Source organism: Magallana gigas, chromosome 9 (genome assembly GCF_963853765.1).
Source record: "Magallana gigas chromosome 9, xbMagGiga1.1, whole genome shotgun sequence".
Lineage (NCBI taxonomy): Eukaryota > Metazoa > Mollusca > Bivalvia > Ostreida > Ostreidae > Magallana > Magallana gigas.
The window spans coordinates 1,273,135-1,297,083 of record NC_088861.1 but is presented as its reverse complement, the minus strand read 5'-3'; the positions used below and the strand labels follow the sequence as shown (position 1 = coordinate 1,297,083).

General features: G+C 33.1%; 2 protein-coding genes, 1 long non-coding RNA gene and 1 other non-coding gene across 7 annotated transcripts; 2 read left to right on the top strand and 2 right to left on the bottom strand.

The window, feature by feature from the left end:
* Positions 1-1,568: 1,568 nt before the first annotated feature.
* LOC105348545 (uncharacterized) lies at positions 1,569-8,160 on the bottom strand. Of its 2 annotated transcripts, none has more exons than XM_066070631.1 (8): positions 7,324-8,160; positions 6,015-6,047; positions 5,021-5,172; positions 4,560-4,793; positions 3,894-3,998; positions 3,284-3,319; positions 3,088-3,147; positions 1,569-2,730 (listed from the first exon to the last, which is right to left on the bottom strand). In XM_066070631.1, exons 1-8 carry the CDS (start codon positions 7,904-7,906, stop codon positions 2,527-2,529), a joined length of 1,407 nt encoding a protein of 468 aa, XP_065926703.1. In that variant the 5' UTR covers positions 7,907-8,160; the 3' UTR covers positions 1,569-2,526. The 2 variants fall into 2 exon arrangements, with proteins under 2 accessions (XP_065926703.1, XP_034331743.2); XM_034475852.2 differs by having other exon boundaries at positions 4,491-4,793; positions 7,324-8,147.
* On the top strand, positions 8,109-11,879 carry LOC109617132 (uncharacterized). The gene is made up of 3 exons (XR_010709058.1): positions 8,109-8,248; positions 9,356-11,212; positions 11,306-11,879. It is a non-coding gene; the product is annotated as an uncharacterized protein (transcript).
* Positions 11,880-15,680: 3,801 nt separating this feature from the next.
* Positions 15,681-19,974, bottom strand: LOC136271191 (toll-like receptor 6). 2 transcript variants are annotated; one of them, XM_066070632.1, is made up of 8 exons: positions 19,293-19,974; positions 19,164-19,196; positions 18,916-19,059; positions 18,487-18,765; positions 18,254-18,358; positions 16,231-16,266; positions 16,060-16,128; positions 15,681-15,948 (listed from the first exon to the last, which is right to left on the bottom strand). In XM_066070632.1, exons 1-3 carry the CDS (start codon positions 19,849-19,851, stop codon positions 18,956-18,958), a joined length of 696 nt encoding a protein of 231 aa, XP_065926704.1. In that variant the 5' UTR covers positions 19,852-19,974; the 3' UTR covers positions 15,681-15,948; positions 16,060-16,128; positions 16,231-16,266; positions 18,254-18,358; positions 18,487-18,765; positions 18,916-18,955. The 2 variants fall into 2 exon arrangements, with proteins under 2 accessions (XP_065926704.1, XP_065926705.1); XM_066070633.1 differs by having other exon boundaries at positions 18,916-19,196.
* A 148-nt stretch (positions 19,975-20,122) lies between these two features.
* LOC136271192 (uncharacterized) lies at positions 20,123-22,772 on the top strand. 2 transcript variants are annotated; one of them, XR_010709059.1, is made up of 3 exons: positions 20,123-20,364; positions 20,621-22,345; positions 22,493-22,772. It is a non-coding gene; the product is annotated as an uncharacterized lncRNA (long non-coding RNA). The 2 variants fall into 2 exon arrangements; XR_010709060.1 differs by having other exon boundaries at positions 20,146-20,364; positions 22,272-22,345.
* Positions 22,773-23,949: the final 1,177 nt, after the last annotated feature.

The window sequence follows — 23,949 nt, the reverse complement described above, 5'->3', positions numbered from 1 at the left end:
AGTTTTTTTTTCTTTACTAAATAATAGTTTACGGTCAAAAATATCATTACATCGATCAAACTTTGAGCCAGATTTGATGTGTAATTTGTTAACCACCCTCTTCCCTGACCCTGCTTCCATAAATCTAGTTCTGTCACAGAAATTTAAGGTCGTAGCACAATGAACGGAAATGAGGTACAAGTAAGTGCCTTACTTTTTAAACAACAGAAAGAGGAAAGGCAAGACAAGTACGGATGCACAGACTCTTAGTATCTTTAAGTATCTATGCTTAGTGTTGTTGATTTTATTAATTAGTACTTGTTTATATTACTCTTAATCGTATCCTGATCTCAAGTCCTTTTCTCTTTGACTTGTCTAAAGTTTCCTCAAACCCTGGTATGATCTGTTTTTGTATTGTGTGTTATAACCTTTAACCTCAATTTATTTCAATTTTTAAACAACAGAAAGAGGAAAGGCAAGACAAGTACGGATGCACAGACTCTTAGTATCTTTAAGTATCTATGCTTAGTGTTGTTGATTTTATTAATTAGTTCTTGTTTAAATTACTCTTAATCGTATCCTGATCTCAAGTCCTTTTCTCTTTGACTTGTCTAAAGTTTCCTCAAACCCTGGTATGATCTGTTTTTGTATTGTGTGTTATAACCTTTAACCTCAATTTATTTCAATTTTTTCACTTTTTAATTTTTTTTCTGTTATTGTAGAACGCTTCCAAACAAATTAAGGGATGTAAATCTAAATTTCAAACTTGCATTTCAATTGATCCATATACAAACTGTTATTCCCGGTAATCTAAATTTTTGTAAAGGACAGTACCTTTCGCATTATCGCAATGTTTTGTTATATCCTATATGACAACCTCAAGTACGCATGCGTAAGAAGACGCGTTATCTCAGCCATGGAATAGTTCCAGTTGAGTAAAAAATACTACATAAATGCGTATGTTTGCGTTATTAGATGGAAGTGGTTATTAATGAGTAATTAGATCTGGACTTTAAGCAAGAGTAATAAATGTTGTTCTCTATGAATTGGACCTAAATGAACATGTGGAAAATTCGTAAAATGTTATAGGTTTTTTATTTTATTTTTTTTATGCTAGAGTTCAATCATTGATTAATCCTTACAAAAATACTCTTTTTGCTCTCCTCTACGATTTCAATATTCATTTATAAAATGTCTACTCAAAACAAAGTATCTTTGCTCAATTCGGAGTAGGGTTTATGTACCTTTAAATTTTTTTTTACAACAGGAGCGGAAACTGCAAGGAGAGATTGAGCAAAGGAATTCAATGCTGTTTAATGGGCCAGAGATAGAAATCGTTTTTAATGAATACATGTATAAGTACGTAAGGCTCCAAACACGATACTAAAACTTGTTTGTACATACGTCCATGATTTTTATGTTCATTCATCACAAGTTTTGCGGAATATAAATCAAAGAGAGACAACTCCTGAACATTGCCATTTAAAATTTGTTCAAATTTATAATAGGATAGAGAAAAGCATGTTGCTCACGCAACATGAATGATTGACAGCAAAGATCTACCAATCAATTCATATTATCAACAGTAGTCTAGATTATGATTATTTTTATTAGAATATATATGTATGAAAACTGAGGTAATATGCAAATCAGATTATTCGTTTTGGCAATAATAATTACAAGCATGTTGAAAAAATACAAAAACGTACTCGAAGAATAAAATGAACAACAAATATAGATTAGGTAATAAAAAAACATAATGTAAATGTATTTACTTTAAACTTAAAAAAATGCATTTCTCACAAATGACTAACGTACTTCCCAATAAATGCCGCAGTAGTTTTGAGAGGTAAAATACTTCCAATTTACGTTAGAAATAATATCATGAATCAATGAAAGTGGTAAAATTGTGAAGCATATATAGATTGTAAGTACATGTACAACCATTAACTTAAAAAAAATGCATTTCTCACAAATGACTAGAGTACTTCCCAATAAATGCCGCAGTAGTTTTGAGAGGTAGAATACTTCCAATTTACGTTAGATCTAATATCATGAATCAATGAAAGTGGTAAAATTGTGAAGCATATATAGATTGTAAGTACATGTACAACCATTAACATGTATAATATCATTTGACAATCAGCATATCATCAGTGGTGACATTTATAAAACCTTGAATAACAATACTCGTATATATACATGTACTTGTATATGATTTTGTGATACAAAATCATATATGTCCAAACTGTGATCCATACAATGTATTTCATTTGTTTTTCTTTCAGTATATTTCCTATATCAACACTTCATAATTCAATTCTTTTTCCAACAGCATATTGTTTTTATGTACATACTTCAAAATTCAATTCTTTTTCTTTATTCTCCATCATTACGAACTTCATAATTTTATTCCTTTCTGTATTACCATGATCTCTACTGTATACTCATGCTTAACAACTCAAAAATTTTCTCCAAGCACCTTCTCTATACTCATGTCTCATACTTCAATCGTGTTTCCATCAGCAAGTTCTCTATATCCATGCTTCATACTTCTATGATTTGGCGGGTGGATGCCGGTCCTGGGCCGCTTATGTTGATACTTTCTTCCACTAGTTCACACAGACAGGCCCTGTTGTTCCTCGTGACGTGTCGTCTGCTCGTGCTCTCTGGAATTGTCGTCCAATGGATCAAAGCGTTGGTCATCTGTAGGTCTCTCAGCTTCTGATACATCATGTCGTCTGCTGTTGTCTAATGATAACAGTTAAAAATAGTAAAATTTATATCCTTCTTCGCGCCATAAAGATGCATTGGGCCGGTGCTTATCTTATTTTTCGTGGTGTTAAGTAGTCATTGACTTCACTTCCCCTGGATAACGACCCCCCCCCCCCCCCCCCCCCCAGCGTAAACTGGTACCCAATTTTAGCTGGGTGGACTAACAAACTGAAAAACAACCTTTTACAAAAATAAATCTTGATATAAACATAAGGCATTATATCATCTGTTCGGCTTTGGGCTTTGTTTCATAAAATTTAATGATGTACTTTTAAACCTGCAATGCTCTGATTTCTGTGTTAAAATTATGTAATCAGAAGTAAGTACATCTACCTGTATTTCATCTTCCGTCATTGTTGGCCTCTTTTTGGCCAGCAGGAGACAAATATATTTCTACAAAAAAATCTTATGTATATGATTACAGATATTGTTCATGCAATAAAGGTTCCAAAGTATAATTCAAGCGCATAATTAGATTTTGTCAGAATACTCGATAGCAATAGTACGAATTTCATAATTTTAAACTCACCTGACATTCAGTGACGTCATACTTAAATATATTTAGCTTATGATTATGACAAGGAAAATCCTAAATATGTTTGCTTACGAGAACATCAACAAAACATTTCTTGTTTTCATTTCCTATTATTCTTTAAAAATGAAACATTCATTTTTGTATTAAATTGGTGCATGCAAATGTGCATGTAGCTACAAGTGATATCTTTGATAATGTAGATGGATAAGGTTAGTTTTTTTGGGTTTTTTGTATATAATCTTTATCTTTGATTAAAACCACTGACCAAAACTAAGTCGTGAAATAATCTCAGCGATAAAGTTCGTTTCAACATCGCATGTGTACAATTTTAAAATGAGTTTAAATCAGATCTATCCGCCGCGACAACCCCCTCCCCTAAAAAAAGCATTGAACCCCAAGAATATGTAAAATATTAAATAAATTTGGCGACAAACGACAACAGTTTTACAGCTTTAAATTTGAGGATGTTGTATCCTTTCCACAGCTAGAGATGCACAGGGCTCACTCTATGGGTAATTTTTTAAACTGATGACTTCACTTATTTTCTCTGCTTTAGGACCATTCAAACAGTAAGTGCTATGGAAATTGTGCATAAAAAGGATACTGATGGTTTTAAAACATATGTGTCGTCGAAGAAAACCAAGCATTTACTTTTCTTGTAGAACTTTCTGTTGTGCTTAAGAAGCACTGAATGGATCGATGCGGACATCTGCAAAATATTACAAAAGTTGCCCTAAATTTTAATAATAAAAATTGAACCCTAAAAATCGTATAGTTTGTCATTACTGGTAAAGACAATCAACGAATTGTCAAATAGATGGCTTGAATATTTTTTTTACAAAAACATTTAAATTAAGAGAAAGTCAATGAATACATATTGTAGGATGCAACTACAGTATGAATTAAAACTCGATACTACCTCTATGTAAGTTTTGAATCTAACAGTATATCTACAAAGCTTTCCAGTTGTTCTGTTGTTATTTTAGACTAGTATTCACATCACGTTTTATTTCTTCTCGGTTACAAAAGAGCTTTTTTCAGGCGCAAATATTTTTAAAAACTTCTTTTCTTTTTTTAATTAAAAATAATTTTTTTCTGCCGTAGTCATTTTTTTAAACTTATTTTTTCTTTTCTAGATGTAATATATCCTTTCTCATTTTGCTGTTTTTGTAATATTATGTTAATTCTTGCAATTACCAACCTTCTTCCTACAAAATGGCACACAGCAGAAGAAACAAAGGATCAATAGAAGCAATAAAGTGATACCAACAATGTTCACTATGGCAAGGGGAAATAAGTCCTCGGTGGTGAGGGGATTTTCATAAGAGACTGCGGGATATTCCATTTGTAATGCAACAAAATTCATTCCACCAAAGAAACAGCAAATGGTTAAAGTCAATAATAACAGCAACAGGAAGCGCCACTTTGTAACCAGCAATGGATAGTTTCGGAGAAGCCTCCGGGAGTTCAGATCTTTAATAAGATCGAAGTAATGTGTGGCGCACTGAAAAATTGAAATTCTAGCCACTAAAAATATGTTTGCTGAACATGTACATGTATAATTAATCCCCTAAAATTTCATGCGCATAATTTTTATTCATCGAAAGATAAAGTGTAATTTGTACTTTTCCGACATAGCATGTAGTAACCAACAAAATGTTCAGAATATTACATATGTGTTTACAAACGCCTTTCAGTTCATTTGAAATTTTTAAAATAGGATAGAAAAACCTCCAAAGGTTCCAGATCAAATGTGGCGAATTTTTCCATTTCATGATTGTCCAGCTGGGGAAACCTGTAAGCGAACCCGTGCTTTAAAATCTTCGTTTGTGACGCAAATTTCTGACAAAGGAAAGCCCCACTGGATTTATGCTGAGAAGATCCTGCAATATATAGTAAGAACAGAATGGAAGAGACACTCAGACAATTAATCAAAGTACTGAGGAACTGACGGGAGTTGATTTTGTCGATGTTTATTTATTTTAAAATCAATGATATGTTATTTTGCATGACAAGTACATGTAGTTTCTATTTTGTATTTGAATTACGCACATTTTTATAATATGAATTTTTTGACTTCTTCGACAAGAATGTCGAGAAACCCCCATATGAATCATGTTAAATAATATTTAAAGATAAAATTAATTCAATCAAACTATGTATCAGCAATAGAAATATTTCTCGAAAATTGTATGGATCCAAACAATCTTGAACTTTAGTCTCGTTCAACCAAACGCTCGGCTGACACCGTAAATCTCCGACAAGCAAGAGAAACTCTCTGCTTGTCGGAGATTTACGGAGACAGCCGAGCGTCGAGTTGAACGAGACTATATTGAACTCTGGCGTAGGAATACATACGACTACAAAAAATATCTAAATTGTTCGTACCATTTAAAATCTGACTATTTTCAAGGTATTTATAAATAACTTTCCTTGAAAAACAATGCTTTAGCATACATTACATCGAATTTATCAATTATTTTCAAGAACTAAGTCATGTCAGCAGCGATGATTTGTGCTGAGGTCCAAACACTGTTTCACTTTTGGTTTGTCCGAGTAACTGCATAGGAGAGTTGATTAAAATCAACTCCCAAAAATTCATTTCTCACATAATGGTGCGCAAATGTCCGTCCCCAAAAGTAATATAAAATTCTGTCACTAGCACTGAAAATATTTTACAAGTGCAAGACTTTAATACTGTCCTAGAAAGGAAATAAAAACTTACCAATGCGATCTTTGTGAAGGGGATCGATAGAACCTTGAAAAAAAAGTTATATAAATTAAAATATGTTGATAAAGTTATAAACTGTTAGGCAAAATGCTTTTGCAAATTGGTACCTTTGTGAAACTGAAATTAAGTAGCTTGGAAAGAGATTCGATAAATCTAAACGAGAGGTACCGCACCTTTTTTTCCTACGTTATATTAAGAACCTGGTGATTTTAGTTTTTAGACCATGTTTATTAATTATTTCATCATATTTTAATCACCAATTAAATATCAAATTTTAAATTTCAATATTTTGATAAAATTCAGGGCTTTGATTTGTTGCAACCCACCCTCCTTAATATACGTTCCTCGACACACCAGTATTTTATTTCATGTGTCGATAAAAAAAAACTAAAAAATGATTTTACAAAACAGAGACCAATATACAAGCTTTCAACCTTTTTTTTCCAGTGAAAGGGGTACTGGTCAAATAGAATATTTCCCCCACTAACGATGTCCACACTATGGGAAACTGGAAAAACTGCAGTCTTGCATTTAACGGACATGATCACGATTTTCACAAAAAATTATTTTATCGAATTAAATGTTTACAATGCTTAAGCGAGATATTTTAAATAGGAAACAGTAATTTGAGGGTCTTTCGTTGAGTTATAAGTGAGTTACAGAGCTTAAAATTATATGTTATGTAAACAAAGCTTTTGTTTACATTTTGAATGTTGAAGTGAAAATTTCAGTTTTAGACCTTAATGAATGTTTCAAACGTTAAGAACTGTTTATTTATGCTTAAAATGAATAAGAAGATAGACAAATCAGCTTGAAAAATATTTTTTACTGGCATAGTGAAACAGGGCACGAGCCTTGTTTACTTGATAAAGAATTGTTAGCTCTGTATCTTGCTTATAACTCTACAATGAACTCTCAAATTTCACACGATCATTAGAAAAGCATTCCTTAAGCATTGTAAAAATTGAATTTGACCAAAATCGTGACAATGCCCCTTTATTGCAGGAAGCAAACACATGTATGGCTAAATCCCATTATAATGGCATCACAAGTTTAAAATATACATTGTATGACAACACCCCCACCCCCCAAATCAGTGAAATTTTCTAAACTATATCCCTGTTACATAAGACACACTTCCATGCACGGATCTTGGGGGGGGGGGGGAATCCGGATCCTCCCCCCTGAAAAAATTCAAATTTCAAATTACCAAAAATATGCCTCGACCCCCCCCCCACCCCCCCCCCCCCCCCCCTTTAGAAAAATAGTCTGGATCCGAGCATGACTTTTATAAGACAATTACCTGGATTCAAATAAGCATCATAAATTTTTGCCGGGACATCAAGTTCTTTCTGAGCATCAATATAAACGAATGACTTCAAAAAAGGAGGTAGTTGTTTTTCCAAAGGCCGAAGAAGTAATGGAATAACGCTTACGTCACACAAATCTTTGAAAGACAACTGGCATGCTTCACGTGCTTCCGTCACGCACCAATGACTTTGCGTATAATTTGGACTCAGAATTAATAACACTTTCACACTTCTCTGCATTTCATATGAAATATTTTCGTCGATGCTTTTACCGGGAACGAAATCGCGTTCAAAATTCATACACTTCATTTGAAATCTCTTTTCCATGTGCTCACAAATTTTGTTTGCATCTTCTCTGTCTTCGGCGCTGTACGATATAAACAAATGGTACTTCTTACTAGGGGGCAGTGATAAACTCTTCTTCCTTTGCACATGTTCATCTATCTCATGCCTTAAACCTTCAGCATCACCACTAGTTTCAACACTTACTGGGTTAACCATTTCTTGGTCACCACCCGAATCACTTTCGATTAGATTTTCCAAAGACGATTGCCGCAGCAATCGGTCGGCCGACATCTTTGCTGTTTACTTTTTCTTTCGATACATTTTCCACGCAGTACGGAACCACATACGAGCACTAAAAAAAGTTTTTTTTCTTTGTTGCTAATTTATTAATTTAGATGAGTACAATTCATTTTACAAGAACACTGTTATTTATGTACGTGAAATTCTCACTTCAAAAGGTTATCAATTGCATCGACTAATCAAAAACAACGGTGCTCTCTAGGTGTACTTTGGATTAAAATAGAATTACTTTCATTTTGCCGTTCCATAGTTTTGTAGCCGATTTTTTTTAGCGCGATGAAGCAATTCCTCTTTCTGTGCTTTTTGTGGACTCTCTTCATTTGTTCCAGTCAGGTATGATCTATACGTTACATACTGTAAGAATGAACACCCGCATATTATGATTATACATATGCCAAAGTCTTTTGGTGTACTTGTTATATTATAGACACATGACTTCAAAGTATAGACTAGTTTTTTTTGTTCTAAAATTAGATGCCATGCTGACTCACAGGGGCATCGTATCCGCTCTACACTATTTGATATATATATATATATATAAAGAATACACAATGTATTCTTTATATATATATAGAGTAGAGCGGATATATATATAGAGTAGAGCGGATACGATGCCCCTGTGGCTGACTCGTAAGAAAAGGTTACCTTACTTAGGTCAAAGCTACGCACGTAGAATCGGAAAGGGGGGGGGACGGGGACAGGGGGACACGGTCCTGCCTCGGGCTTTTTAAATAAAACAAATTGTACAGTTATGGAGTTGCCCCGATCCCCACTTTTTTGGGAGCATGAAAGATAAGGAATTCAACAGGATACTGGAGTTACAAGAAATATTACGCCAGTTCAAGAAATGTTTACATTTTTGTCCTCAAAAGTACAAGATGACCGAACATCCCTCCTTCTTAATGTATATAAAATGTACATAAAAACCAACTTTGTAGCGAAAAACATTAAGTTTGCAAACTCCAAGCAGAAAACAGTGTAAACATGTGTATGTATCACAGTGCCATCGGCTCAGCCTCGGTCCGGAACCCCGGAGTCCGCATGGCTCTCTCCCTAGTCTCCTACATGTACCCGTCAGATGGGAAGGGATCAATCACATTGGCCCTGGTTTGCGACATTGTTATTATACTGGACAGACTTAATTAAGATTTTCTGGGGATATATGTTTTCGGGTCTGTTTGTTGTTCTCGTTAACATTTTTTTAAATTTTTCATCTTAACCTAAATAATTTTCTTAATTTTGGTAAATCATATTAAATTAATTCCGTTTTTTCATAGAAAAAAACCCTTATTTACGTTAAATTAATGAAATTGCCTGGACAATGTAAATCGTCTTATACAATGGGATTTATTTATTTTTTTAATAGGTTTTTTTTATATGTCATCAAAATACTGATCGGAATTTAAGTTAGAATATACTATCCTATTTATCTTCTTTCAGGGACAAGATATTGAATGCCTTCCTACTGAAGTAACTGTACAGGTGAAGGACTATTTTCAATGGCATTATTACTGCAAAAAAATCTGCCCCTACTCCCAATTCGTATACCGGAAGAAGTGTTATGACGCATGCCCACTAAATACCGCTCCTAAGGAAAACGGCTTCATCAAATACTGTGCTAGTGATTTTGAAAACTTCACTTGCCCAGATTCTATATGCCAAAAAGAATACCCTTATTGTTTCAATGATATTTGTCTTGACACTTGTCCTGAATATACAGTTGGTTACAGGAAATCTTGCGTTTTGAATTGCCCCCCTGACGCCAAATTCGTTACAGCTTATTCCTGTGATGGAGTGTGCTATTCCGGAAATAAAAAATGTTCTTCCGAGTGTCCAGAATCCCACCCATTTGTATTTAAATCAAAATATCTTTACCATTGTTTGAACAAGTGCCCATCATTCACAGCTGTAAATAACAGGAAGTGTGAATTATCGTGTCCACTTGCTCGTCCTTATCTTCACAGTGGACGATGCCTCTCAAAGTGTCCCTTAACTCACCCCTTCGCGATGTTGCGGAACTCGCTCTTCAACGAGATACTTGTGTGTACAGATAGATGTCACGAGGGTATGGGGTCTTACAAAAATGCGTGTGTCTCAATATGTCCAAGTAAATCGCCAAACGAATATCACGGAAAATGTGTACCCTTTTGTGGAAAAGATCGGCCTTATGTTAATACAACACCTTCTAAAAAGTCTACCATATATCATCAGCAGTGTTTAGCAAAGTGTCCCAAAGAGAAAAATCTTTGGACAGAAAGGAATGAATGCGTATCCAATTGTCCAGAAACCACTATACTTTTTAATGATACTTGTGTAACTGAATGTCCAAGTGATTATCCATTGAACTACACGAAAGAAAAGAATGACAAAATAAAATATGAGTGTGTTGAAAGATGTCCAGAGAATACTTTCCAATACAAAGAAGTCTGTTTTGATATTTGTCCACCTTACTTAAAACATTACTTATCAAACTGCACGTTAAACTGTCCGAAAGCTTATCCATTTATATCAAGCGACAATGTCTCTTGTGTTCAGTCATGCCCAGCTTCTGAAGTTAATAGCGAGAACAAATGTGACGAAAGTTGTCCGAAGGAGGAAAAGTACATCGTAAACAAGACATGTTTTGAATTTTGTCCGGATGCCTTTAATCTTCAACTAGAAACACAACAGGGTATCCTTTGTTTGAAACCACCTTGTCCCCCCAGTTTTGTTCTGTTAGAAGGGACGAACCAATGTGTACGTAGCTGTCCAAAGAATATGTTTATTATTGATGATGTGTGTAGAAATGTAAGCACATGTCCAAACGGAACATTCACAGAGAAGTCCTCCCATGGAACATTATGTACAGAGAAATGCTCCAACTCGCTTTATATTAATGGTAACATGTGCATAAAGAAATGTCCCTCTCATACTGTAATAGAAGACCAACACTGCAACAACAACTGCTCAGGCACCAAGCCATACCGTTTTCCTAGGGGCAGTGATTATGATAACCCAGCGATTCTTTGTGTGTCTGAATGCCCAGATGGGTATTGTATGTATCAGAATAAATGTATTTCCTGCAATGAATGCCAAGACCATCAGCAAGTAGTGTATAAAAATCTTTGTGTAGACAGTTGCCCACCCAGATATGTACTTGACATTAATTATATTTGTTTCTATAACTCATATTACCTTCACAGAGGATTACAAGCAATGTTCTTTCTATTTACAATTATTTGCGTTTTCTTTATCATTGTTCTCTGCCGTTATAGAGGACCTTTGAAATGTTCAAGAAAATCGCCCGAAGAAGAACAAGTAAGTGTTGTTTTACATTGCAAAATTATTTGACTGTAGAAGAGTAAGACAAAGAATAAGCTTTAAATAGACTTTTTTCATTTTCTCGTTTAGGAAGATTCAGCTAGTCTGATAGAAGAAACGGAGGAAAACCAAGAAGCTTGACCATTTCCTTTGGACAAATGCCAGTTATTTTTCTAGTTGACATTTTTTTTCTTGTTCTCTAAAAGACAGATTTACTCCAGTGCATCATACTTGAGCAAATACCTAATAATGTATACATTTGTCTTTTGGCAGCTCAAATACTACTGAAATTTCAATCATGTACATGTACCTTTTGTATTGGTGACGCGGTTTCTTTAGTGTTTTATGGAATGATGACTTCCGTCGTATCATAACACGAGCAGCTGTTCCGATTCTTGTGTTGAATTATAGGCGTTAGCACTTTAAAAAATTATGACTCCACGGCTAATTGTATTACAATTATTATATGAAGGAAGTCAAAGAATTCAGTACCTCACTTACAATGTAAGATAGTGCAAGCCGTACTGTGTTAAGAAGAATGGACATAAACGTTCAACATGAGCACGCATTTAGATTTTTAGTGTACGGGTTCAATGTTTGTGACATCATTTAAATGTTTTGTTTACCTACTTGTATTTGTCATGATTCAATAAATACTGATGATTTCCTTCAAGAACATAACAAGTTGAATTAATTATAATCTGTTTAATACAACTGCGAAGTATGTACGTCATTTTCTTTCGTTTCTATTGTTTTCCATTTCTCTACTTTTGAGTGTTGAGGTAGAATGCTGACATCAATTCTGTCTATTGAAGTAAACGTAACTTCCCGTTATGTGATGTCATCCTATAAACCTCAGTCACATTTCCAAAAATCAACGACCGACTGTTTTTGAGGCAAAAATGAGTCTGGCCAAGTTAATTTTTTCTGCATCAATGGCCGATTTTTTAAAATTGAAATAGTCGTTGAATAGTTCGTCGGCCAACATCGATCATCGTCTGACCATCGGCGGACAGTTTGTTATGTCTGTCATCGGTCGGTCGACATTTAGTCATTTGAAATCTTCTTAAATGTCGGCCAGCAGACCCTGTTTGACGACCGAAAATCGACCAAAGGTCGACTGGTCTATCGGGCGATTGATTTTGGCAAATCGGCTGACGGACGACCGACCATATTCGGATTACGTTAAACATCTACCGTCGATAAGCGGCGGCCAGACGGACGACGTTTTGCTTTAGATTTGTTGGTCAAAAAAAATTAAGGAATGCCCACGTGGTTACATGTAAATATTCAGCAATTGCGAAATCATTTATGTAATCGGCCAACTGTGGCTCAACTTTCGATGATTAACGATTCACCGACTATTTATCACCGATAAATTTTCAAACAGTTGAAGATATCGGTGTTCCTAGAAATTAAAATGAGACTGCCCCACATGCCCGATACCAGTGTCAAGCGATCATTTTTCTCCAGCCCACGATACGGGGAATGTTTCTTTGCCCGACAATCGGCTTAAATATGAACTGGCATTAGTACTGGTACAAAATACGTTAGGAAAACCATTTCTTCATATATTTCCTTTCATATGAACTCGATGTATGTTAAAGATGTAAGTGAATACGGGCGTGTCGATCGGGAGAGGGGAAAGGGGGTTATTATCTTGTAATTTAACATTCAATTTGATCTGTGTACTATCCTTATTATTTGTAATGCTTCCACACTTTTGTTTGTGTTGTTTAACATGAAAAATATTTTTCATGTTTAACAATACAAACGAAAGAGTGGAATAGGGAAAGGGGCAGCCAGCTGTACTCTCTTGCCCCCTGCTACGTGCCTGAGAGCATGTCTAACCAAGAAAGTATATTCCCAAGTATTTGATCACTTCTAAGTTTTAAACCCTGCGTATTATATCATGTGTATCATTACGAATCATTTAAAAAAAAAAAAAAAAAGCAATGTATGCCTTTTTATTATCATAAAGAAAATACGTTTGATTTATGATTGAATATTTTTTTTTCTGTAGAAAAAAGGAACCATCTTGCTGTTATTTTAAACATAATGATTTTAAAAATAATGCATCGAAATTTCCAGTAACTTGCAATATACATGTATAAATTTAATATTATAATATCGTATTTTTCCAAAGCATATGATTAGTCGATTGCTGTCACATGATTGTGCTTTAAAGCAATATGAGCTGCATGTTTCATGTTGAATTTTTTTTTTTACTAAAATGTTCCTTTTCACTAAAATGACAAAAATATCATGGCTTTTAAATTTATGGTAGCCATATTTTTGTGGAAAAGGTCGTTAAGAAGCCTTATTTGCAGCAAAATTGAATTGATGTCGTCCTGTACAAAAATTGATTTGCTATATATTTCTTAGAATAGAAATATGTCCTTTGACATAAATAAATGATTTTTTTTCAAATCTTATTTATCATAAAAGTTTAAGTTATATGCAAACTTATCATACTAGCAGGTTTTTGCAGCAAAATAAAATTCTAAATAAAAATACAGCTCGTAATGCTTTAAATTCTGTTATAGACCTTAATGTAGAAATTTTAATAGAAAATTTATAGACCTTACTATACTTAAAATAGATTTTCATGACAAAATACATGATTTTGGCACGTGCGGCATTGTGACGTCATAATAGCCAAAATCAACACAACAAAGAAAAGACTATTTTAAATGTACTTATTAATAATATAGCATTAGATTGTGAGAATAAATAATTGTATAATAAAATAACAATATCAATATTGACAAATTGATTGGCTTGTACCTTTACTCTTCTGTATTTAGAACACAAGAAAAATTGTACAATGCAAAAACAGGTGCTGATATGTCCCTCTAGTAATTACCTTGATAAAAGAGTTAGATCAAATTACCGTACACAAGGATTGATTTCTTAAAACATGTTATACTGAAAAAGAGAAAAAATTGACTTTTACGTAGGTGCATTACTTACGTACCCTGTAATCTGGTTATTTGATTCTGAAATATCCTCGATTTACATATATGCAGGATTGAGACTCAATATTGGCATTTAGAATAGAAAAAGGGTCAGGTAAAAATTATCTTAATCATATTTACGAGATAAGTACTTTCATTTATCCGAATCCAACGATAGATAGGCAGACAGACAGACAGAGGGAGAGAAAGAAAGACAGACAGAGAGAACAAACGGAGAGAGAGAGAGAGAGAGAGAGAGAGAGAGAGAGAATTATAAGATTTCTAAGTTAACAAAATATTTTTTACAAAATACATAGACTAGCTTCAACTTTAAACCGTTCTTTACCGTTGGAAAGAATTGATTAGTCTGAACTGTAAAACGTAATCTATGTTTAATTTGGTCAAAATTGTGAACGATAAATAAAGCATTAATTTTTGGGTACCTTGTTGTTATCTGAATTTTATTTTTTTCCTGGTTCATAATCTTTTTCATTTGTTTATTTTTGCATTATAATTACATACGTTGTATCCGTGCCCCCAGTACCTGTTTTATAGATGTGTAATTTCCCATTTTCCAATTTAATGGTTTGACAGAATGCAATATCTGTATAGAAGTTTTTTACTTTGTTCCTTTTTATTTAGGTCAAAATTAACTTCTTTTTATACTTATTGTACAATGGATCGCTATGACAATAAGGTATGGTTCTTGCAATTATAAATATATAATCTCTATCAAAATAAAAAAAAAATTGAAATTAAAAAAAAACATCATCTAAGGTAACAAGGGACAGTTTCGGATCAATATTTTTGTAAAATTGAGAGTTGCTGTACTTGAAGGCTTATGAGTGTTGGTAAAATTCGTGAAACGATTTTAAATCATTGTCATCAGTTAGAGGGGTGTCTCTTGTTGAAATTTATATGCAATATGTAGGCCCCATATGTTAGGTACATGAGAAACAGAAGTAAAATGCGAAACCTGCGGCTATGACTGTTGTGTTGACTTTACACAGTGAAATAGCAAGTTACAGACGGGAGGTAAAATAACACGAAAAGTCGGTGGATGGGACGTTGTAAAATATACACCGGTAAGTTTCTGACATGTGATAGTGCAACATGCACGCGGTACGGAAGGTCAACCCTCTGCAGGGAATTAGCTGGGGGAGGTGAAAAAAAAAATGAAAAAAAATATGAAAGGGTCAAAATTTCATAAATACCAGTATGTAGAAAATTTCACAGGTTGTGACTAGTAATTTTCTTCAGAAATTGGTGATTGACCTTATAAAGAGGGAATTTAGGACATTTGTGCTGAATGGGAACTGAGGAAATTCTAGTTTCAGAGTCCCGAAGACATGCATCCCTTGGCTACAATGAATTGTATTTAAAAAATTGTCCCGTGCCACCTAAGGCAGGTATCGCAGTCTATACTTGAATTGCTAGTACACGCATTACAGATCCATCTCCAAATTTATCGTGGGAAATATAGCACGAAATCACTGTGACGTCATACGTTAAAATCTAAAATCCTTTATTTACGAATCTAATTCTTGTAAATAAATATAAAGAAAATTATGTACAAATTATTGCTCATTACACTTTGGTTTCGACAGGCCCATACGTTTTATTTATAGAGTCCTCCAATAATTCGCATATACAGGCTCTGTTGTTGCTGGTTCGGTGACGCTTCAGTGCACTCTCTCGCAAACGTGTCCACTTGATTAAAGCTTGTGTACTTTGCAGTTCCTTTAACTGCTGGTTGACCAAATCTTTCATTATTTCCTAGAATATTTTATACAGTTATATAATAGAGAGAGAGAGAGAGAGAGAGAGAGAGAGAGAGAATATTAAGACAAAAATACAGACATTATTATAACACACTTAAACACTAACCTCGTTAGTTCTTGAATCCCCGTGTACTTTTTCCTGCCTTAATTCGCCCAATAGAGACAATAAATAATTCTATAAAAAGAGGTAAAGCGAGCTAATTTTATTATAGAAGGTATAAAAATTGTAAATATTAACATCATCTTCTGAATTTCTTTAACTAATCATGGCCCTTACCTCACAATCAGTGATATCGTATTTAAAGACGTGAAGCTAAATACATCTGTTAAGGAAAAAGTTATAAAAACAAAATATTGTGGAATGAAAAGCAAATGATCAAAATCAACAATCCTATAATCAGCAAACACAGTATTAACATGTATTTATTTAAACATACTTTTCAGCTTATTTATTGGCAACAATAGATTTTTTAATGGTTTTAACAACAAATATGCCTCTTTCTCCATCTTGTTTTTCTCGATTACTTTTTCTGCGGCACATGCACCAATCCATAAACGTGAATGGTTTTTAAATCTGTATCAGAAAATATTCATTTCTCCTTTCAATAAATAATCTCAGTACTCAATAAAGTAGATCCAATCTTCTGTGATGTCATATACTTTTTGTAAAACTTTGAATTCTTAAAAAATTTGAAAGATAGTTTAATATTATATTTTATGTGAACTTTACTACACGGATGTAATTTAAATTGTAGTCAAGTTCAAGATATTGTAGAAACTAACTTTGTCCCTAAATTTTGCATTTTATTCACTTTATCTATGCTAAGGAAAAATAACCATGTTTCTCATTTTTCTCTCTATGTCTAATTGCTATAAATAAGTTTTGTTATCTTAATTCAACAATTAATTTTAACATTTATTTGTAACTTTAGTTTTCTGACAGAGTTGACCATACAATTATACAAGATAAACAAGTGTCTGCCTATTAAACCATCTGACATCTTAAAAAGTGTAATGACGTGTAAAAATATGCAAGCATTGCGTTAAATATGGTATTTACAATGTACAGCTTTAATTCCATTTTATATTTGAGTTACATTGTGTAATAAAAGCAAACATTTGTTTTATTAATTGTTATGTACCATATCATATTGAGATAATAATAAGCAATTAGTATAATCACTTATTTTTGAAGAATTTAGAACGTTTACATACACAGCCACGAAATAAGTCAGATAATGATGTAACTTACGAGTATACATACAGATCGATGTAACAATTGAAGCAAATTTTGGAGAAAAAATATACTAGAAGTATTCAATTTATCACTGACTTCTTCTTTAAACATTATTATAACACTCACTTGCAAAAAAAATCAGACAAAAAGCTATTGCTCTAAAGTAAGAAGGCTTTCTACATTATGCCAGGAACTCTTTGATGTTTTAGTAGTTATACAATAACCATTATACCTTTACCAAATTGTGTTTTTGTCAACCAAATTTTTCCATAAATATAATACATAAGCATTTCCAGGAGTAACACTTTATTAATTTTGCCCAACTTTGAGTTTTGTTGCAACAAGTAATATACCCAATACAAGTAACTGAATCAAAAATCTTCCAATGAGTCCAAGTTCATTTGCAATGAAATAGAACGACAGATTGCGTTAAAGGTCGTTTATTCAATGAACCAAATTTGTATTGTTTAAATTAAACACAATAAATTAAACAAGAAAAAATCATTGAATAAATGACAAATTAACTTGCAAAGGTAGGGTTAAAAACCGCCAACTCACAATGATTCAAATGCTCAAATGAAAGTAAGAACAAAATTTGACTATGATATAATGTGCGTGCGTATGTAAATGGTGGGTGGGTAAAACAAAGTTCATGGAAAAAATTTACATCCAGCAGCAAAATCAGAGAAAATAAGAATGAGAGAATTTACATGAGCCAGGTTCTGATAAGACTTTAATTTATTACAAAAGATGATTGGATGCTGGACATGTTAATTGATCTATTATGTTTAACAATCTTGACACCTATCCCCAGTGACCCTGCGGTGCACAAATGCAAATTACCATCTGTAACATGACATGACAAGTATTTTGACCATGGTTGTTAATGAGCATCCCCCTTACATGAACACAAACATTATTTTACAAGCTTGACTTACAAAGAGATATTAATAAAACACACACAAGTATATTATTACAAAATTTGTTGCCAAAAATGATTTTATTTACAATAAAATTAGCTTTTTGACGAGGTTTTATTTTGACGAATGTTTTAAAAGGATACTGTAGGTTGAGTCAGAGTAGAATGGTCGAAATACACCAGACATTTGCTGCTTCTATAAAATCTCTGGTTATATTGAAGAACCACATTGTGGATGTATGCAGAAAGCTTCATACAATGAAAAATGTTATAAAAAATACTTTTACCAATGTTCCTTTAAAATGTTAAAAGGATGTATAAAAGAAACAAAACATCAATATTCCTTTCACACAAATTAAAGAAAGACGAATATGTACCTTTTTTCTGCATCCATAAATTATAATTAATCCACATGGACAAATACAGATCAGAAACGGGAGACCAAGTGAGAAGTTTAGGATCGCATACGTTTTGTTTCTCAGATAACTACTGTTGTTAACACTCAGAAACAATGAAGCTATCCATATTAAACTAAATGCTGTGGTAACGGTACACAATAATATGCAACGCCATTTAAGCGAAGAGAAAACTGGGTAATTCTGGAAAAGGCATTTTTTATTTAAATCCGAAATTATCGAGTTGTAGTGAGTCTTGCACTGAAAAAAGAATAGGATGAAAGCTAATGTGTTAGACATTACACACTGAAAAAAATAAATTGATACAAAATTTGCTAAATGTAAAGAAATGGTAACAACTACACAAAAAATCGAAATTATGCTATAATCCAGAAAGATATTTGTTTTCACCTCGGTCAGATCTACGCCATTTTGCCTAATTTTCTCCTCTTCATGTTGTTCTAATGATGAAAATCTGAACGCTAAGCCGTGGATTATATAATTTGCTTTGACAGCTTTTTTTTTTAAATAGAAGTGAACCATTGCATGAAAGGACTGTAGAAATTAATAAAAAGTTGATATATAATTTATCAAATAAAATACTTTTAATGTATTCTCAATGACATTATACTTTTAAAATCTTCTAAGTCTAACTTTACCAGATTTGCTCATTTGTAACGGATCCACGATTCCTGTAAAACAATAACAATAAAGGAACAACCAGTAAAAATGAAATAGCCAAATTTAATACAAATTGGCGTTGAATGTTTTACCATCAACAATGTTACCTGGGTGAATAAAGGCTTCATAGATTTTTCTAGCCACATCCATCTCTTTCTGGGCATCAATGTACACGTAAGAACTAAGGAACGGCGGCAAATCTTTGTTTATCGGTCTAAGAAGAACAGGAATAACATTATGGTTCTCCATATCAGTAAAAGAAAGCTTGCACGCTTCTCGAGCCTCGGTAACGCACCAATGGCTTTGTATGAAGAAGGGACTCAGAAGTACCAAGGTCTTCACACTCTTTTGCAATCCCTCTGTGATGTTTTCGTCAATATTTCTACCGATCTGAAAGTCCCTTTCATAATACAAACATTTCAGATAAAATCGTTCTTCTAAGTGCTGACGTATGGTGTTGGCTTCGGTCCTGTCCTCAGAGCTGTAAGACACGAATAAGTGGTAATCTTTTCCTGGAGGGAGAGTATTGTCGTCACTTGCTGCAGGTTCCACGCGATTCTCTTTTTGGTCCCGGGTCGACTCTGATGGCGAAAACGAGGAAAGCTCAATCTCGTCTATAATGTCTGAATATGATGTCGACAGTAACGGCTGGTTAAGTTCTGCCATTTTGATAATTTATGGAAGAATGTTTAAAAGTCCCGATGCCAAGTATGTCAGCTCTTTGTTACCTTGTGTAAAGAGAACTTCTTGTTTATTATATCAGCACGTTTTATATTTCTTCACGTCTCGAAGTCGCAATCGTTGACGTTTTCAATCAATCACCTTTTATAAATATTCTGTCGGTGGGAGTTTAAACTATTGATTATGTGCATTCTATATCACAGTCAATTTTCTTTTTCTTTTCTGTGAAAATCTGAACCTATATTTTTTGGTAGTTTTCGGTTTGCAAAAAACCGCAGTGCAAAGACTGTATTTCTATTTTGCCAGCAGTTGTTATCATTCGTGAATTTTTCGACTGTTAAGTATACGCTTTAGGTAAACGAAGAATAAACATTTTACCCGTTATGTGTTATTAACTACTGCAATTTCTAATTCTCGACCTTAAAAGGTTCAGTGATGAAACCCATTAGCATTTATTTGGTAAATATTTGGATAGTTTGCATTTATATAACAGTACAGGTAGGTTTTAGATTTTTTTTTCTTTTTTAATCAAAAATTGTCTTAGATATTTATTTTGTTATGTTGATATCGTTTTCAGTCATATTTGTGTTTAAAAGAATTTGACAATGCATCTATGATGACATGTAAGGTTCATTAAAACCTTTGTTTTGTTCAGAGAACATAAGTCAAATACCTGTTAGTGGTAGACTGAATTTATATTGTATTGCAATTTTATGACGTTCGTATTAGCTTATGAAACAATTTAAATTTTCAGGAAATAAAAACTCAATGCTTGCCTACAGAGCTTCGTATTGTGATCAAACAGAAGAATCTAATTATAACGCATTGCACTACAAGCTGTCCCATGAACAAGTACATATTTCAACAAACATGTCTTGACGATTGTCCTCATTTTACCTCTAAGATCGACAATGGGTTTATAAAGTATTGTACAAATCCAAGCATAGATGAATTGGAATGCCCCAGCGAGTTTTGTTTTCATGATGACCCATACTGTTACAATGGAAATTGTTTACCTTCATGTCCGGAATACACGGTTAGCCACAATGGTTCATGTCTTATGAGTTGTCCAAATGACTCACCATATCTTACGGCATCATGTGAGGGAGTGTGCTACACTGAGACAAAATTTTGTTTTGAAACTTGTCCGAGTTCTCACCCATATGTTTTCAGATCCCCAAAACTTAAGCACTGCTTAGTTGAATGTCCCAGCTACACCGCCATAGATGGGAGATTTTGCAGAATATCTTGTCCAGATGACTTACCTTACCTTTTTAATAAAACTTGCTTAGAGAAGTGCCCGAAAACACATCCTATGATATCAATTCAGACATCAGCTTTTAACAAAATGTTTACATGTACGACTTATTGCCCAAAAGACAGTGCATCATTTAGAAATGTTTGTGTTCCTGTTTGTCCAAATGGTACTTATTTTGACGGTTTACGAAAGAAATGTGTAAAAAGATGTGGAAGCATGCGGCCATTTATTGACACAACACCTGCAGATAGGAGATCAATCTTTTACCAGGAATGTGTTTCAAACTGTCCACTTGGAAAATATTCGTTAATCGAAAATACTACATTAAACCATAGATTTGAATGTGTTTTCCAATGCCCGACACCTTTAGTACACTATATATCCAAGTGTTTACCAAAATGTTATAAGCCTCGTCCCTTCATATTACAGTTGAACAGAACATGTGTTTCCTCATGTCCTATGGGGTTCACTGGTTATAATTATACTTGCATTGAGAGATGTCCCGAGCATGCACTGTACATAGAAAACGGAACATGTGTCTCGCATTGTGCTAATACGGACTCTATTTATATATTAACAAATATTGGTAGAAAATGCTTAAGCTCTAACTTCTGCACTAATGAAACTATGTTGATAAAAGGAACCAAAACATGCATTCAAATTTGTCCAAGGAACACTCATGCCATAATAAGAAATGTTTGTACAAAAAAGTCTGAATGTCTGGAAACCAACGTTTTACAAGACACCAATCATGGATACCAATGCCAAGAGAAATGTTTAAAAGGTTTCTTCAGAAATGGAAACTTGTGTGTTCCTCAGTGTCCTACAAACACATTTATAATAGGAAAGAATTGCACTGATACATGTTTTGGTACTAGGCCACTCAAATATACTCTAACATCAAAAGATAAAAAAGAATGCGTTTCTGAGTGTCCACAAGGTTATTTCAAGTATAAAAATGAATGCATGAGCTTAGCCTTATGCTTGAGTTATGGTCTGCAATATGTGTATAATGGAACTTGCTACAAAAGATGCCCACCACAGACAATACCTAATGGCACTAACACTTGTATTGCTATTGATCCTCCTAAACTATTGGAGTTCGTGAAAAGTCTCGTTATGTTAGCTGGTTTCTTTTTCTTCATAGCTTACCTGATATGTTGTTATAAAGGATGTGGATGTTTTGAAGAGGGTATCCGGCGATTACTCCATGGATATCAGGTACATATACATTCACAAATACAATAGATTAATATTTTTTTCTTCCGCTGTAGTATTTATATAATGTATGTACTATAAATTCATTGATGTACTTGTAATACATGAAATAATTTTTTGTACTTGTAATTCGTAAAGTTTTATTTTCAGAAAAAGAAGAAAATCTATACTGTTTTGAATGAGACGAATGACAGCTAAAGCAAACAATGAAGATTTTATTAAGCAGAAAACATTGCATAATCAGACTTTAGAGTGTAAACTGGCGTAACTTATCTTTTGTAGCCATTGAACGTTTACTCATATTTTAAGTACATCATACACAGTGATCTGATTCGCTTTCCATTAAGGGGTGCAACTAACATGTTGATGTTATTGCTATTTTATAAATATATATAAATATATATTAACAAAAAATGAATATGTAAATTAAATTGCCATTTTTATTAAGAAATAAAAATGATTTTTTTTTATCATAGAATGATTTTTTGTCATTGATGTTTTGTTTTTTTTTGGTAATTAACATGCTTACCTTTTACACATTAATTTTATATTAGAACCACTGGAGAGTGTATGTATATATATATATATATATATATATATATATATATATATATATATATATATATATATATATATATATATATATATATATATATATAAAGCCTTGGTACAGCAAAAAATACTTAATAAATAAAACAGAATGCGACAGTCCAATTTTTTTTAATTTGGACTGTCGCATTCTGTTTTATTTATTTAAGTATATATATATATATAAAGGACAATAATCTTTTAAAAATGTCAATTGTATTAAACATTAGTAATTATACTTAAATGTATACTACTAAGGCTAATATTAATGATTATGAAGAAACTGTCTTATACTGTCTTGAAGCAAGTAGTAGATCAACCGTATGAATTGGAAATGTATAATAATGATAAATAATAATGATAAATGATATAAAAAAAACAAACTCTTAATTAAGATATTTTATGACGGACTTATTTTGATGTAGGAGGGTATTCGACAATCTCCATTTGTAACAACAATGCCAATTATTTTAACAATTAAATTTCACTCGGGTCATTTATAATACTATTACACTAAAAGCCAAAGACTGCCTGCTGTTCAGCAGTTTTCGTTTAACATATATTAATTGCGAAATATTTCTCTTTTTTTAGACTTACAAGATAAAAAGGAATGCTATCTGGCCATTTATACCATAATCACTTACAGTCAACATACTTTGTGTATAACAACTAAAATGTTAAAGGGACATGGTCACGAGTTTCGTTAAAATTTATTTTTCCGTTTTAAATCTTTAATATGCTTCAGTAATGCATTTCTAATAGTCATCCAAAATTTTAGGGTAGTTTGTTGAGTGATAAGTGAGAGCTCACAATTCATTGCTACAAGACAAAAATCAGGTCATGATTTTGATTACATTTTGAGAGTTGAAAAGAAAAGTACAGATTTGGTCCTAAAATGACGAACGCTAGGAACTGTTCAAATATGTTAAAAACGAATTAGCAAATAGAAAAAAATCTGCTTAAAAAAGAATTTTTATGGATAAAATAAGCCAATGCAAATAACAACATGATGGCATAAG